The 18,100-nt window shown below is 38.4% G+C and overlaps 1 protein-coding gene across 8 annotated transcripts in view; it reads right to left on the bottom strand.

The window, feature by feature from the left end:
• myo9aa (myosin IXAa) overlaps window positions 1-18,100 on the bottom strand; it is a 178,714-nt gene that overhangs the window by 31,151 nt on the left and 129,463 nt on the right. For all 8 annotated transcript variants that reach the window (XM_079864907.1, XM_079864909.1, XM_079864912.1 and 5 more), the window contains 8 exons: window positions 16,560-16,682; window positions 13,738-13,818; window positions 13,550-13,660; window positions 9,537-9,662; window positions 9,244-9,393; window positions 6,741-7,048; window positions 5,669-5,847; window positions 1,907-3,047 (listed from right to left, as the gene is read on the bottom strand). In XM_079864907.1, coding sequence (XP_079721033.1) covers window positions 1,907-3,047; window positions 5,669-5,847; window positions 6,741-7,048; window positions 9,244-9,393; window positions 9,537-9,662; window positions 13,550-13,660; window positions 13,738-13,818; window positions 16,560-16,682 — 2,219 coding nt within the window. The remainder of the gene's footprint in view (window positions 1-1,906; window positions 3,048-5,668; window positions 5,848-6,740; window positions 7,049-9,243; window positions 9,394-9,536; window positions 9,663-13,549; window positions 13,661-13,737; window positions 13,819-16,559; window positions 16,683-18,100) is intronic.

The following is an 18,100-nucleotide window of genomic DNA, read 5'->3' as shown; positions in this document are numbered from 1 at the left end:
ATTACATCTAAAATTATTGTCTGTCTTCAAAAGACTTGACCTATTCAAGTCAAATGATCCATTTTTATTTCTGACGGCTGACAGCCCCAAGTTTCCACCTTAGTTGTGTAGGAAAGGGAAACTTGCTAATTATGTTTGTGATAGAGGACAAACAGAAAATCATACATGTCTGGAATGATATAAATTTGAATATGAAATGATCATTTTCAGTAACACTTTACAATAAGGTCCATTAGTTAACATTAATGTTTTAACTAACATGAACTAACAATGAGCAATACATTTGTTACAGTATTTATTATCTTTGTTAATGTTAGTTAATAATAATACAGCTGTTCATTCATTGCTCACAGTGCATTAACTAATGTTAACAAATACAACCTTTGATTTTAATAATGTATTATTAAATGCTGAAATTAATATTAACTAAGATTAATAAAAGCTGTAGAAGTAGTTCATTCTTAACACTAGTTAACTAATGAACCTTATTATTTTGGGATTAACTATCCGGCACCCTGAGGTCAAGCTCATCACTTACTTTGAGAGGGAAACCCTAAGGCCGTGTGTCCACCAAAGTGTTTTTAGCCAGCTGAAACGCCTAGCTATGGGCGCTTGAGAGCGTTTTGCCAGCGTTGCGTTTTTTTCAGTTGAGACGCTTTGCTTGTTATGATACGGAATATCTGCGACATTTTATTTCTGTGCTGATTCTATATTAAAATGTCGATACAATGTAATGTATTTTCTCTGGCTCTTGTTTTAAATGATTTTGTTCTGCTATAGAGCTGGTAAGTCCCGCCCATCTGCAAAACCCCGCTGGACCTCTAGGTTGAAAAATCGTCAATGCAAGTGAATGGGAGAAAATAATTATTTTCTGGTACCGTTTGAATTGTGCCATGAATATGTTGTCTGTGAATTTTTTATATAATTTTTCATGTTACGAGTTTGACAGTATATGGTATGATTCTTCGGCTAGCAGTTGTGGAAAAGACATAACGAGAAAGACTACATGTCGCCTATGTGACGTCACCCCATAAAGTTGACTTACCCGTGGTTTTCGCCAACCTCAATGATTTTGTCCTCTCCCTGAAAGAAGGCGGTGAAGTGCACCAAAGACACAGCCATGTTTAGCGGGATCCGTGAGCTAGTGTCCGTGTGCGAGTGGTGGTGACGTTTCAAACGCGTCGAAAGCAGCGAAGAGTTGTAGTCCACAAAGTGCTCTCACACAAAGTCTAACCGTATCAAACTTCTACCCGCTAAATTGTAGCATTCTTTACACGAAAAATTATATTAAAAATTCACAGACAACATATGTTCACATTCATGGCAAAATTCAAACGGGACCAGAAAATAATTATTTTCTCCCATTCACTTGCATTGACGATTTTTCAACCTAGAGGTCCAGTGGGGTTAGCGGAAGGGGCGGGACTTACCAGCTCTATTATGCTTGTTGTTGTCGTCTGTTGACGTTGTACAAGCAGAATGTGGTGGTTGGTCGATGTGGTATTAGTCCCGCCCCTCCTCCACTGTGATTGGACGGTTGGGTAAAAAGTGACAGTGATGAGCGCTGCGTTTTACCCAAAGTTGAACATTCTTAAACTCTCGGCGACCTGTAAAAAACGGCGAACGCTCAGCGCCTCGTTGCAAAAACGCGACGCTCCCATTGAAAGCAATTGGAAAAATGCGCCAGCCGCGTGAAAAAACGCTTTGGTGGACACACGGCCTAAGTCAATAACTAATGATCCTTGCAACGGAAGTGAATCAATCAAAAACTAACTTTAGCTGGACAATAACTTTATTCTAAACAATCTCTGTTACTTTAATTTCCTATTATCACTGTAAAGCCGCTTTGAAACCATCTATATTGTTAAAAGCGCTATATAAATGAAGGTGACTCGACTCGACTTACTTTGAGATGGAAACCTTGGCCTTCGGAGAAAAGAAAATGTTCCCAGGCCTCTCGGACATGCTGATGTTGGACGGTTTAATGTTCTGTATTCGTTTTCTGGCTTCATCTCCTCTGGATTCCAGGGTCAACTTCGGCGCCCATCCTTCGGCTACACTCCGGCCGTCCTTCGGTCGGTCTCTGAAAAGTGAAGGAGCATCTTCTTTTTCTGAAACCAGAGTCTGTGAGCTGAGATCAGGCTCGGGTTGAGCAATGGGAGCAGGTCCGAATCTATCCGTCCTTCCTCCGGATTCCTCTAGTCTCTGTTCAATCTTTTGCAGAGCCTCGACTCTCTGCTTCTCAAACATCTCCCGGTCACACTGGACCAAATGCTTGCGCTGTTCTTCGAGGATGTGTTTCTGCAGACGGATCTGCTCCATCATCTCTCTTTCACTCTGTTGCTGCTGCTGTTTCTGACGCTCTTCCCTTTCCTCATTGAGCTTCTCAAGCTTTTCCAGCACATAAAGACTGTCTCTGCTTGGCTGTGCAGGACTGGTCTGGACGGCACTGTCTTTAACCTCGGGAAGCTTCAAATCCTCTTCATTCACGACGCTTTCCTTCTGCATGCTAATAACCACGACCATCGGTCTCCGAGTCGACTCCTTGTCTTTCGTAGGCTTGCTAAGATGCCCCGGGGTGGACTTCACGATTAAAGAGCTGCTTTCTGATGAAGGAGTGTAGAAAGTAGGGAGCGAGTTTAGTTTTCCAGGAAGTTGAGGTTGGCCAGATGGTTCTGGTAAGATATTAGAAGGGAAAGTGGATTCGGGAATGTTTGAGAACACATCATGTTGGTCTGGGACAGAAGAAGGAGAACCGAGATCCTCTGGTTCGGCACAGGGTGCCTTGTCTTTTAAATACTCGTCTATATTGAGTAGCTCAAAGCTGCCCTTGGAGCTCTGGCTGTCCGGTGTTCCCTGAGGAGTGTGAACGATCTCGCTCACCAGATCCATTTCTCCAGTGGATCGAACCTTAAGAAGCTCCAGGCTAAATTTGGCTTGTTCCAGCTCTCGCATCCGTCGGCTTTCCCGTTTGGCTCTCGTCCTCTGGTTGGGATCCTCCAGAGTTCGGGGTCTTTCTCGGATCGCCACTTCAGAACTCGGTTGAACTATTAATAATAATAATAATAATATTATTATTTTGAATTGATATAGCGCCTTTCCCGAACTCAAGGACGCTTCACAATAACAGTAAAGAATAAACAATCTGTTCATGCATAATAAATGGGGAATAGACATTTGCCCAGTCCAAGAAATTAGCGATTGCAGTTGCATGTCGCATTCCAGTCGAATACAAACATGAACAATAACCAGAAACAAAAGCCGCTTTCCGACCGGAGGAACCTTTTCACAGTTCCTAGAACTATTGGCTAAAGTACCCGGATGTCGGCGTGTTCGCACCGCAGGAACTAGGAACGACTTTAGTTCTAGAAACTCCATTTGGAGGAACTAATTTAGGTCCTACTTCAGAGTAGGGTCTAAACCAGCACTATAGGAACTACCCGTGACGTTAGTGTACGCTGATGACCGAACGCACGCGGAACACCAGCACCCGCCATTTTTAAAACAGCTAGAATGTAAACACACAGATTATAGCCTATATATTTACTCCATAAACTAACTATACAAACATGGAAAACAGTGATAGATGGGTCTCTAAACCTTTATGCTGAAGAGAATATCCAACGCAACTTTGAGGGGACCAAGTCAAACATGATTATGTTTATCTGCCCAGCAAGCAACACTGGACATCAACCACACGGCATAGGCTAATAACCTTTTTTTCATACAGTGCTATGCATAAGTGAATACACCCATGCTAAAGTTGACTAAAAAGAGGAATAAAAAAATCATCTTTTGGAAATTAAACTTAATGCCTTTATTAAAAAAATTAGGAAAATTCCAACCTTTAAGGACACCAATTTTCTTTGTGAATGAATAATGTATCGTAAATAAATAAATGTTCTTCCTTAAAATACAGGGTGCATAAGTCTATGTTAAATTCCCATAGAGGCAGGCAGATTTTTATTTTTAAAGGCCAGTTACTACATGGATCCAGGATACTATGCATCCTGATAAAGTTCCCTTGGCCTCTGGAATTAAAATAGCCCCACATCATCACATAGCCTTCACCATACCTAGAGATTGGCATGGGGTACTTTCCATAAGATCATCTCTCTATGCAAATCAAACCAGCTATTAGGCTAACTGAAATAAAACCATGCCAATCTCTAGGTATGGTGAAGGGTGTGTGAGGATGTGGGGCTATTTTAATTTCAGAGGCCAAGGGAACTTTATCAGGATGCATAGTATCCTGGATCCATGAAGTAACTGGCCTTTAAAAATAAAAATCTGCCTGCCTCTATGGGAATTTAACATAGGGGTGTCCAGACTTATGTACCCTGTATTTTAAGGAAGAACATTTATTTCTTTACCATACATTATTCATTCACAAAGAAAATTGGTGTCCTTAAAGGTTGGATTTTTCCTAATTTTTTTAATTAAGGCATTAAGTTAAATTTCCAAAAGATGATTTTTTATTCCTCTTTTTAGTCAACTTTAGCATGGGTGTCTAAACTTATGCATAGCACTGTATACTGTCTACTTTCTATAACAGTTCTATCTAATAAGATATTAAACAGTACTGTTAGACAGATCGCTAACTAATGAACACAGCGAATGCGAGCATTGTTAGCTCTGGCGTTCTCAGCGCCGTCAAAATAAAGGTCCGTCGCGTCGTCAAAATAAAAGTCACCGTGCTTGCGTCACTCCCTTACCCCTCCTACCAGTTCATATGGCCACTTGGCCAGTGCGAACGCAAACAGCAAAACTGAGTTTGGGGGAGAGTAGTTCTTAGAACGGTTTAGAAGTGGACAGTTCCTAGAACTAAGTTCCTGTAACTACTTGGTCGGAAAGCGTCTAAAAACACAACACTTTACAGATAGCATAGAAGGTGGGCAGTTGAAGCAAAGGTCAGATGTAAAAGACTATAGGGCCGTTCACACCAAGAACGATAACTATAAAGATAACAACATTTGCATCCACACCAACGAATGATAACGGTCGAATGATAAGCTCTCGCGCTGCGGTTTCAAAGTGTGTAAAACATCATTCAACATGTTTTTGCTGTTCTTGTTGCATTTACCTCAGCATGCTGTGTTTTGAGTGAAGCTAGTGTATTCGAGCTAATAATCTAACAGTGAATTTAGCTGACGTAGTCAATATAGTGGAATAAAAACAACACCTAGTCTTTTTCACTGCAAACTCAAAGGAAGCAATAAATGTTGTCGAAACGAGACCTGAGGTAATACTTATCACCATTCATTCAGAGGGTATGAACATTGTTTTCCATATCCATTTTCTTGAACTGTCAAACAGTGTTGGATTTTTCTGGACCTTGGCGATTAACTTCTCCACAATGTCGTCTGCCGTTTTAAATTAACGTTAAAAAAAAACGTTCTGAAAGTGATCCCAACGATATCGCTCCTCATATCTTTATCATTACAGGTGTGGTGTGAACTCTGCTATTCTTTAATATGGAGAATGATTTTTAGAACTATATCTTTATCCTTATCTTTATAGTTATCGTCCTTGGTGTGAACGGGCCTTAATGGTACGTAAGGAAACATTATGACTGTAATACAGAGTTATGGAAAATGTTTAAGAAAAACATGTCATGACTGATAATACTGTTTAAACAAATGGGTTTTGAGTTGTACTATTCCCGCACCTTCTGTCTCCATCTCTTCCAAAACATCTCCACTGAGGACCGGTTTGCTCCGGTCCTGCTCCTCATAGGAGTCTTCCCACAAGCCCATGTCTGTAAGCTGGTCCTCTTCTGTTAACAGATTGGTTTTTCCATTCGGCAGCTGAGTGGTTTTTAATCTCTGCTCTTGAAGTTCTCTGAATCTAAAAAAATTCAAGATAATCCCAATAAAAACAGTTATTTTTGGGAAAAGACCATCTCTACACAGGATTTACAGTGAAAAGAAAACTCAAGTTTTGCACTTTTATCATGGAGATGCATTTTTATAATGGATAGATGCACTTTTATGATGGATAGATGCACTTTTATGGCGGATAGATGCACTTATGATGGATAGATGTACTTTTATGGTGGATAGATGCACTTTAATGATGGATAGATGCACTTTTATGGCGGATAGATGCACTTTTATGATGTATAGATGCGCTTTTATGATGTATAGATGCACTTTTATGATGTATAGATGCGCTTTTATGATGGATAGATGCACTTTTATCATGGATAGAAGCGCTTTTATGATGGATAGATGCGCTTTTATGATGGATAGATGCGCTTTTATGATGGATAGAAGCGCTTTTATGATGGATAGATGCGCTTTTATGATGGATAGATGCGCTTTTATGATGGATAGAAGCGCTTTTATGATGGATAGATGCGCTTTTATGATGGATAGATGCGCTTTTATGATGGATAGAAGCACTTTTATGATGGATAGATGCATTTTTATGATGGATAGATGCACTTTTATGATGGATAGATGCACTTTTATGATGGATAGATGCACTTTTATGATGGATAGATGCACTTTTATGATCTTCAATCTGATGGTTGCAATCCACTGCCATTATAAAGCTCGGAAGCGTCAGGATATCTATTAATATAACTCCGATTGTATTAGTCTGAAAGAAGAATGTTATATACACCTAGGATGGCTTGAGGGTGAGTAAATCATGGGGTAATTTTCATTTTAAAGTGAACTACTCCTAAATTACTAAGCAATTTGTCTGAACAGTGAAGCCCTCTACAGAAAGCGTACCTCTGCCTCGCCAGATATCCTCGACCCATTGCTTGCATGCGGATGGTGACGTCCCGCTGCCTGAGGTAAAGCTCTCTGGTCCTGTATCTTCTCCATTCAGTCTGGATCCGGAGAGCCGCTCGTTCCCGTCGACACAGCCTCCAGTTTCTCTGGATCAGCACGACTGCTTCTCTCCACAGCAAGAGTCTACGCCTCTCTCTGAAGCCTCTCCAGGCCGACTGAACACACACCGCTGCCTCGTGCCGGACACGCGTCTCGTACTCGAGCCTGCTGTCAATCTGAGACGACTGAACGCTCCTCCACCAGCTCTACACCAGACAACAGCAAAGAGAGATACTGGGTCACATGCATTTAGGACAAAGAGAGAAAAAAAGGCTTTTTTCACATGCACTTTTTAGAAAATCAATTGCCAAATGCCAATGTAAATATTTATAATATAAAAAATAATAAAAAAGGATACATTTATGTCATAGACTTCCAATACTGAACTCCAGTAAGGTGATGATAAAATTGCATGTATTGTTTGCGGATTAGAGGTAATACAGGAGTTGCATGCTTTTTAGGTCATTTATGAACTAAAAGTGTTCATCTTTTTATTTTCTTTATTTAAGAATAGTGTTTTTTATTTAGTTTAGGGAAGAATGTTTTAAGATCCATTTATGTTATAGACTTCCAATACTGAAGAGCAAGTCTATCCACATTAGCTAAGTTTACATTGTACATGTTTATGTTTTTATTTATGACATACATGTTTTTATTTCAATCAGAATGTATTCATTCTGATCGATGAATCTGAACGTAGCGTTTACATGAATGCTAAATTAAGTTATCGGGTTGATGTGCGCGTTCATACTGTATGTCAAAAGCTTTAAATCTGATTCGATTTTTTTTTGTGCTAGGCAACGATTAATCACGATTAATCGCATTCAAAATAAAAGTTTGTGTTTACATAATATATGTGTGTGTACTATGTATAATTATTTAGTATATATAAATACACACACATGCATGTATATATTTAAGAAAATGTGTTATTTATACATAAAATATTTGTATTTATATATAATATAATTGATATATAAATGTATATACATGCAAATATTTAAAAACTATATACATGCGTATGTATTTATACAAACAAAATAATTATACACAGTACACACACATATATTATGTGTAAACAAACTTTTATTTTAGATGCGATTAATCGCGATTAATCATTGCCCAGTCCTCTCTCTTTTTTTCTTTTTTTACACATGCACACTGCACAAATATACAGTTTCCCGCTGTTTGCAGATACTACTGTCCTAAATTGCTTCTTTTTTTAGTTTGTTTTGAAGAGCAGACTTAATATTGATCTGTTTCGGATCTTAACTAGGAGACGACGAGCACATGAACCGTTGTGTTGTGCTGCTTATATTTATCAAGCAGTAAAAACGCCCCTTCCTGCATCTAACACAAGGTGTCTGTGAATGAGAGAGAGAAACAAGGGCTGGTGGGACGTTGTTCTGCTCCACTTCACAGACAATGAGTGGAAGGAGAATTTGAGAATAACACGACAGACATTTATGACACTCATTCTTTCAACAGAAACTCGTTCCACGCGTCATATGTCATTTCGCCATTTCTATATCATTGCACATGTGCAGAACTTTCCAGATTCGGGTTTCAATCCGATCAAGTGTTTACACGTCCTCTCGATCGGATTCAGAAAAGATATAAACCACCGCTTACAATCCGAACAAAATTTTAATCGGATTTGGCCAAATCATTCCGACTGACGTGGTTACATGACATGGTACGTGCTTATAATCCAATTACAATCGGATTATTAGGGTAAACGCAGCTATTTTTAAAATAAAATACCTTGAATGATGGAACAAACACGTCATATTCAGAGTTAAAATAATATATATTTAATACTAAATCCTTTATTTCTGCAAGTACTTCCGCTGTTTACATGTCAATAATCTAACTCAGACACCACAGACACCTTCTGCCCAATGAATGGACTTTCCAGTGAGTTTCCAGTCACTCATGATAACAGAATAATCATTTTATCATTAAACAGAATAAAACTCAATTAAAACTACAAAAAAAAAATACATTTCCAATTTAAAAACAAACAAAAAACATGACTTTTATTCATGCAACTAAAATAGCAATAGCAGTCCTGATATTTCCAGGCTAATGATTATCAGGATAATGATTTTATCATCATTAAACAAAAAAAATACATTACCAATTTAAATTATTATTATTTTTTAATCTTTTATTTATGCAACTAAAATAGCAATAGCAGTCCTGATATTTCCAGGCTAATGATTATCAGGATAATGATTTTATCATCATTAAACAAAAAAAAATACATTACCAATTTAAATTATTATTGTTTTTTAATCTTTTATTTATGCAACTAAACTAGCAGTACTGATATTTCCAGGCTTTCTGTTTCAAACATCACTGTCACAAAAGAAGCGTGAGTTGGTAAGCTGAGACGTACCTGTATCTGGCAAGCCGCCTGTCTCATTCTGATGAAGTTGTTTCTCTCCAGAAGAGCTCTGAACCGCCGCTGAAGAGTGACGATTCGACGCAGCACCTCCTGATGGAGCAGATCCTGCAGTCGCTGACGCTCGACTTCACGGAGAAACACCTGCCATACACACATACACACGTCACACACATGCAATACTGGACATTTACAACCAGGCTAGCCATGAATGGACAGTATGTGTCATCCAAAAGGCATCAGAAAAAGTTACACTGTAGGAATTTAATTAAGTCCTATGATCGTACCATGCTTCGGCCCACTTGAAACCCTTCGGGAGAGAGGTCCACCTGGCTCAGGTACCGTCTGATGGGCTCCTGACGGGCCTGGTCGGCTCCCTCGGGTAACAGCACATGAAAGTGTCGAACAAAATCCTGGAGGGCATAAAACAGATTTTACACCACCATAACCAATCTATTTCTTTGATGGCGCACACACACACACACACATTGACTTTGTGAAGTGTCCAGGAAGTGACATTTCTCATTACGGCCTAAAAGCGCAGAACACTAGCATCACTGTGCTGGGATGAAGTCTCCCGGGGGTGGACAGTCTGGGATGCCGTTGTGTGTGTATGCAATTATTCCTGGCCACTTTTATTGCAGACTATAGAGAGAGAGAGGCTCTGTGAAGTCAGATAACTACACCCGCTTCATATCTTACAGGAATTACTGGAGGAGGCCAAGGCACTCATGTTTCAAAATGTTTAATAAAGGTTATACGGTAACGCTTTACAATACGGTTCATTAGTTAACATGAACTAAGAATGAACAATACTTCTACAGCATTTATTTACGTTAGATAATATTAATTTCAACATTTACTAATACATTATTAAAATCAAAGGTTGAATTTGTCAACATTAGTTAATGCATTGTGAACTAACATGAACGACTGGATTTTTATTAACTAACATTAACAAAGATTAATAAATACTGTAACACATGTATTGCTCATAGTTAGTTCATGTTAGTTAATACATTACCTAATGTTAACTGATGAACCTTATTGTAAAGTGTTACCGGTTATACATTATTTATGTATAAATAATGTTATATATATGTATTTTGTGTGTACAGTTCTGCAGGGTTCCTACACATTTTCCATTTCAAAATTCCATACTTTTTTCATTTTAAATTTTTCTTGTCTTAAGGGCAAAGTAATGCACAGACCCTCAAGTCCCACATTCATGTGAAGGCCATTGTTCCCGATATAAACAATAGTAATAGTAAGGCTTGCCTTAACCAACACTATGAATGATTGAAAAGAGAGATAACTGTTTGAATTGTCAGTCATTAGCATTAACTGCATGATGCTGTGTGTCTGGGCTGATTTCATGTTTCAGGATGGTAGAAAAGGCCAAAACAACACATTCATCCCCAGACGGCCACACCCAGGACAGGAAATGACAACGGGAAATAATGATTCCAGCTTTGGAACTCCAAAAAAGAAGGATAAGGAATCAGAAATTACGTTTGGAGGAAAGTACGATTTTTTTTTTTTTTTTTTTTTTTTTCCTGTGGTGAAAATCAAGTCATATTGTTTATATGACTCTTTGGTGTTTTTAATCTGCTTTAAGACAAACCATGTGTAAATTCATAAGTCAACACCATTGCTGAGTATTTTCTCCTTAAAACCAAAGACAGTCTCAGTCTTTTACGATGTTATGATCATAAACTACATGCTTTGACATTCAGAGTGTTTCTAAGGATGCTGATTATTAGAAGGGCAGCTGTGTGACTCTGATGGTGAACGGGAACATGGTCTGTGTTTAGCGACACATTATTAGCTGTTTGATAACATGGTCAAGCAAAAAGCTAATCATATTAATTACCGTTATATGCCTGATGTACATAAAACACAAAACCATTCTGATACATCGGCTTGTAGACGATCCTGTATTATTCACTCTTCTTCTTCTGAATCAGTTTCTGGTTCAAACACATATGGCTGAATTAAACCAATACTGTCTGTGTAGCGTTTACTACAGTAAAGCTGAGCGAGAGGATCAGGTAATCCGAGCTGCTGTGAGTGAGTGGAGGCGGGGCTAATTTGCATATTCATGAGCCCACGTATACTAAATGAGGCAAGGGTGTAGAGTTACATTCAAGCTAATTCAAAGCATGAAGAAATTTTCACAGGAAGAAATATGTAATTTAGATTATCAGAATTTTAATAGATAAAATTATTGACTGCACCGGGACTTTAAGATATTAATACTTTTTTTAAACAAGGAGGCATTAAATTTTGTAATCACCATGGGGAATTGTAAAGACAGTGTAATCACACCATGGGAAAATCTCAGTAAAAGTGGGAGTTGTGAAAAATATGATACACCGGTGTTTTGACAGATGAGAAGTTTATCTATGTATCATCTTTTTACTCTTTTAATAAATTTTATAACTGTATCATATATCTCTTAATTCCTTTTATAATGGTTTTAATTTTCCTTGCTTTTATTTTGTGATTATTTTAATTCCTTTCTGTGTAAAGCACTCTGAATTGCCATAGTGTATGAAATGTGCTATAATACACTTGTCTTGCCTTAAATTGCACAAAACATTTGATTTATTTTGGACTTTATTCATCAAAGAATCATCTAAATGTAGCATGTGTCCACAAAACCTTGAGCAACACAACTATTTACAACATTGATGATAATCAGAAATGTTACCTGAGCACCAAATAAGCATATTAGAATGATTTATGAAGGAGCATGTGACACTGAAAATATGTGAAATAATGGCTGCTAAAAAGACTAAATTACATTTGAAAATATATTTAAAAAAGGAAAACAGTTTATTTGGTATATTTTACAATTATACATATTAATACACTCACCTAAAGGATTATTAGGAGGAACACCATACTAATACTGTTTAACCCCCTTTCGCCTTCAGAACTGCCTTAATTCTACGTGGCATTGATTCAACAAGGTGCTGAAAGAATTCTTTAGAAATGTTGGCCCATATTGATAGGATAGCATCTTGCAGTTGATGGAGATTTGTGGGATGCACATCCAGGGCACGAAGCTCCCGTTCCACCACATCCCAAAGATGCTCTATTGGGTTGAGATCTGGTGACTGTGGGGGCCATTTTAGTACAGTGAACTCATTGTCATGTTCAAGAAACCAATTTGAAATGATTCGAGCTTTGTGACATGGTGCATTATCCTGCTGGAAGTAGCCATCAGAGGATGGGTACATGGTGGTCATAAAGGGATGGACATGGTCAGAAACAATGCTCAGGTAGGCCGTGGCATTTAAACGTTGCCCAATTGGCACTAAGGGGCCTAAAGTGTGCCAAGAAAACATCCCCCACACCATTACACCACCACCACCAGCCTGCACAGTGGTAACAAGGCATGATGGATCCATGTTCTCATTCTGTTTACGCCAAATTCTGACTCTACCATCTGAATGTCTCAACAGAAATCGAGACTCATCAGACCAGGCAACATTTTTCCAGTCTTCAACTGTCCAATTTTGGTGAGCTCGTGCAAATTGTAGCCTCTTTTTCCTATTTGTAGTGGAGATGAGTGGTACCCGGTGGGGTCTTCTGCTGTTGTAGCCCATCCGCCTCAAGGTTGTGCGTGTTGTGGCTTCACAAATGCTTTGCTGCATACCTCGGTTGTAACGAGTGGTTATTTCAGTCAAAGTTGCTCTTCTATCAGCTTGAATCAGTCGGCCCATTCTCCTCTGACCTCTAGCATCAACAAGGCATTTTCGCTTACAGGACTGCCGCATACTGGATGTTTTTCCCTTTTCACACCATTCTTTGTAAACCCTAGAAATGGTTGTGCGTGAAAATCCCAGTAATTGAACAGATTGTGAAATACTCAGACCGGCCCGTCTGGCACCAACAACCATACCACGCTCAAAATTGCTTAAATCACCTTTCTTTCCCATTCTGACATTCAGTTTGGAGTTCAGGAGATTGTCTTGACCAGGACCACACTCCTAAATGCATTGAAGCAACTGCCATGTGATTGGTTGATTAGATAATTGCATTAATGAGAAATTGAACAGGTGTTCCTAATAATCCTTTAGGTGAGTGTATATTGTATTGCATATTGTATATTAATACAATTATATAACTCTTTTACTGTATTTCTAATCAAATAAATGCCGCCTCGGTGAGCAGAAGAGACTTCTTTTAAAAGCATTTACAACTCTTTATCCCACACCATCATATTTGTAGACTCAGGCTTGAGATTGAAGTGTTTCTTTAGGAGAGATCAGTGTGTGTGTGTCAGTCTCACCTGAAAAGTGTACTTGATACTGTATCCAGATTGTCGGATGCGCACGGTTTCCAGCATGCCGGTGTAGCGAAGCTGTCTCAGCACCAGCACATCATTAAACCGCAGAGGCAGCTGGAAAGCAGCAAGGACACGTCAGTGAAAAACAGAAATGCATGTAATGTACACACAAGATATATACACGCACACACCTTCTCTGCATTTGATCGTATGCACTTCACAAAGTACGGCTCTGATTGACCAAGCGTCTCCATCAGCTTGTTGAGAGAGGCCTTAAATGGAGCAAAACACCACAAATAAATAAATAAGCAGAATTTATGGAAATCAACAGCATGTCATAGATCAAACCCAAAAAATATAAATCTGAAAAATACAAATTTATATTCTGAAAAAAAAAGGACAACGAAGCCCTATTTAACTCTCGGAAAAGCGTGGGATTGAACATGGCAATGTTAATGTATTTGGTCTTCGTGGATTATATTTACGCCGCTGCTGTCGTTGATTATTGCTGCTGCAGAGCAAGTGTGGACTTGATACGGCTAATAGATACAGACACACTGTTGTGAGCATGTAAGATATGCTGCCGCTGCTGCATTAATAGACATACATAAATGCCGTAGCAGATCTAGGCAGGTGGAGCTGGGGAGGTGGAGGGTCCGATAGCGTTGCAGGATTATATTTAAAGGATAATTCCGGTATTTAGCACTTTGAGTCTCTTTTCTGGTTTGTTTTGGATGAACTAGAGTGGTGGACACAAAAATGTTGACGATGGGTTTTGACTTTTTGACTCGTTTAGAATCGCCTTTGACCACTTGGCTACGGGCATGCACAAACATGTCCTTAAAGGAGAACTCCGGTCAATTTTAACATTGAGCTCATTTTTTTGTAAATTTGGAGTGCTGTCAATACAGAGAACAACGACAAAAATCGGTGTTGCCTACACCGTGTTATCCTCTTTTTAAAATTTGCACCCTGTTGACTTCAATGGGGCAAGTTTTAAACCTGCTTTTAGCCTCTTAACATCCTTGATGTGTCATTACAAGTGCACAGGTCATGTGAGTGATTCCTTCGGAGTGAACATGGGTGAATCTGACTGCAGTAGATGTGAAAGATATGAATAAAAATGATGTTTATTCAGCCAGCGCTCATACCTGTATTTACATCCTGTTTTCGGCCGAAGTCCACAGTAATTGATTGTCGAGTTCACGCGCATGATCATAGGTACTAAACCAATGCACGTGAACTCGACAATCGATTACTATGGACTTTGACCGAAAACAGGATGTAAATACAGGTATGTGCGCTGGCTAAATAAATATCATTTTTATTCATATCTTTCACATCTACTGCAGTCAGATTCACCGTGTTCACTCTGAAGGAATCACTCACATGACCTGTGCACTTGTAATGACACATCAAGGATGTTAAGAGGCTAAAAGCAGGTTTAAAACTTGCCCCATTGAAGTCAACAGGGTGCAAATTTTAAAAAGAGGATAACACGGTGTAGGCAACACCGATTTTTGTCGTTGTTCTCTGTACTGACAGCACTCCAAATGAACAAAAAAATGAGCTCAATGTTAAAATTGACCGGAGTTCTCCTTTAAAACAACCAGTAACGTTCGTTTTCAAAACTGTGCAACTCACCGAGTGGTTAGTGGTGTTCGTTGATGATTAAAAACAAGTAGCGTAGCGAAATACAGTTTGTCATGTTTTATTTGGCATTTTGTAAAATCCCATTGATTTCTGTTGGAGGACTCATTGCTGGTTGATATTACTGCGCTTCAGACTCAAATATCGAGCGGAAGTTTATACGCGGTTGTGAGGTATCTGAAAAAATAGTTCCACTATAGCAAATAACACGGATTGAAATCCTACATTGCGCCGATATATTTGTTTTTAATCATCAACGAACACCACTAACCACTCGGTGAGTTGCACAGTTTTGAAAACGGACGTTAAGGGTTGTTTTAAGGACATGTGCGTGCCCGTTAGCCAGCCACTCTGAAGCGGTCAAAGGCGATTCTAAACGAGTCAAAAAGTCAAAACCCATCGTCAACATTTCTGTGTCCACCACTCTAGTTCATCCAAAACAAACCAGAAAAGAGACTCAAAGAGCTAAATACCGGAATTATCCTTTAAAAAAGACGTGTGCCTGTCGATGTTTCCATGCTTGTATCTGTCTATACAGAGGACAGGAGGAAAGCAGCTGTTTTGGTGGTCAGGAATTCACTCTCCCTTCCCAAAGTGAGATCTGCACAGAACAGGAAGTGAGGTCATCCACACATCAGACGGCCCAGAACTGCAGAGCGAGTGAGCGTTACAGCTCTCTGTCCCGGTCTGAGACACGGGAGGGAAACGTCATTCTGTCACAAGGGGTTTGATTTTTTTTAAAGAAAAAGATTTCAACATTTCTGTTTTTAAATTAACATGTATTAGTTCAGCATATGCAATTTTTTTGTAACATAAATGTTTTATTAAAACTATTTTGGAAATACTGAAAAAATTACTTTTTTGATCCACTTCAAATGTTGTCTACTATATATATGAAAATATATATGTTTAAAATTATGATTACATAAACAAAGACAAATATCACTTTCCATCCCAACTTTTATGCCAAATGTGTGAAAATATTATTTCATTATATCTTCTAAATATAGAATTTAGCCATTTTATTTCGGACATCTTTAAAAAAGGTCACCACAAAATGTATGTTGATTTGAGATGCAGTGGAAACTCTGTTCACGTGTATGGTGGTTCAGAAATAAAGTTTTAAAAGTTATGAATCACAGACTTTAACAAGCAGTTGTTTTTTTTTCTAGTGAAACCAAAACAAAAGACTTTGGAAAGACAGAGCATATAAAAGTGTTATTGCATCAAAGATAGACATGATGTCATTAATTTGGGTTTTTACTGGGCTGTACAGGGTGGAGATTACAGCATAGTTACACAACACAGACATGATTCAGAAAACATTAAGAGAGAAGGCGTGAGATCTGACGTGAGATCTGACCTGGAACTGGGCGCTGATGCTCGGGGGTTTCTTCTTCTTGTGGAGGTGCAGCAGGGACTTTGTGATGCGGTCGTGTAACGTCAGGTTACTCAGGTACTTCAGAGACTTGACATCCAGAAAGTGCTGTAGACACACACACACACACACACTCGGTCACAAGCATATTCAGATCAGTTAAAGGGACAGTGTCATTTACAGAACCTCATGTTGCTCCAAACCCAAATGAACATTCATTGAACACAAAAGGAGATTGTGTGAAGATTAAAACAAGCAAAAAGTCAATTCTGGAAATGGCGATCGAAAATATGGAAAAAAATGAAAAAAATTCAGACATGACCATTTTACACAGTGAGCGCAGCTATCAAGCTTTAAAAAGGACAAACAATTCATTATATGGTGCAATATTCCAAGTCTTCTGAGGCCGTGTGAACGGGGAAAACACAACATTTTAAAAATTATAACAAATTTGCCTTCCGCACTAGTGCAAAATCCCATTAGCACTGGACATTCAACACGACGGCGTAAAGTTTTGTGGACACTTTGCTAAATATCTCTCTTTGTGTTTTACAAAAACAATCAAACTGAATCAAAACAACACAACAACACAAAACATTAACAAAACAAAACACAAGACAAAACAAAAGACAACACAACAAAACAACAACAACAAGACAAAACAAGAAAACACAAGGCAACACAACAACTCAAAACAACATCACAACAAAACACAACACAACAACATAACACACAACACAACAACATAACACACAACACAACAAAAAACAAAACACAAGACAAAACAAGACAACACAACAAAACAACAACACAATAAGACAACACAAAACAACAACACAAGACAACAACAAGACATCACCACAACACAACACAAAACATTAACAAAACAAAACACAAGACAAAACAAGACAACACAACAAAACAACACAATAAGACAACACAAAACAACGACACAACAACACAAGACAACAAAAAGACATCACCACAACACAACACAAAACATTAACAAAACAAAACACAAGACAAAACAAAAGACAACACAACAAAACAACAACACAAGACAAAACAAGAAAACACAAGGCAACACAACAACTCAAAACAACACAAGACAAAACAAAACACAACAAGACAACAACACAACACAAGACAACAACATAACACACAACACACCAAAAAACAAAACACAAGACAAAACAAGACAACACAACAAAACACAATAAGACAACACAAAACAACAACACAACACAACAAAAAGACATCACCACAACACAGCACAAAACATTAACAAAAAACAAAACAAGACAAAACAAAACAAAAGACAACACAACAAAACAATAACACAACACAAAACAACAAGACAACAACAACAAAAAACATTAACAAAAAACAAAACACAAGACAAAACAAAAGACATCACAACAAAACAACAAGACAACACAACAACACAAAACAGCACAACAACAAAACAACAAAAACACTAGGTTTGGACAACATGAGTAGATCATAACAGAATTGTCATGAAGTGC

Source organism: Squalius cephalus, assembly GCF_949319135.1.
Source record: "Squalius cephalus genome assembly, chromosome: 3".
Classification (NCBI taxonomy): domain Eukaryota; kingdom Metazoa; phylum Chordata; class Actinopteri; order Cypriniformes; family Leuciscidae; genus Squalius; species Squalius cephalus.
Note: the sequence above shows the minus strand (reverse complement) of the source record. Positions and strands in the feature narration are given on the sequence as shown.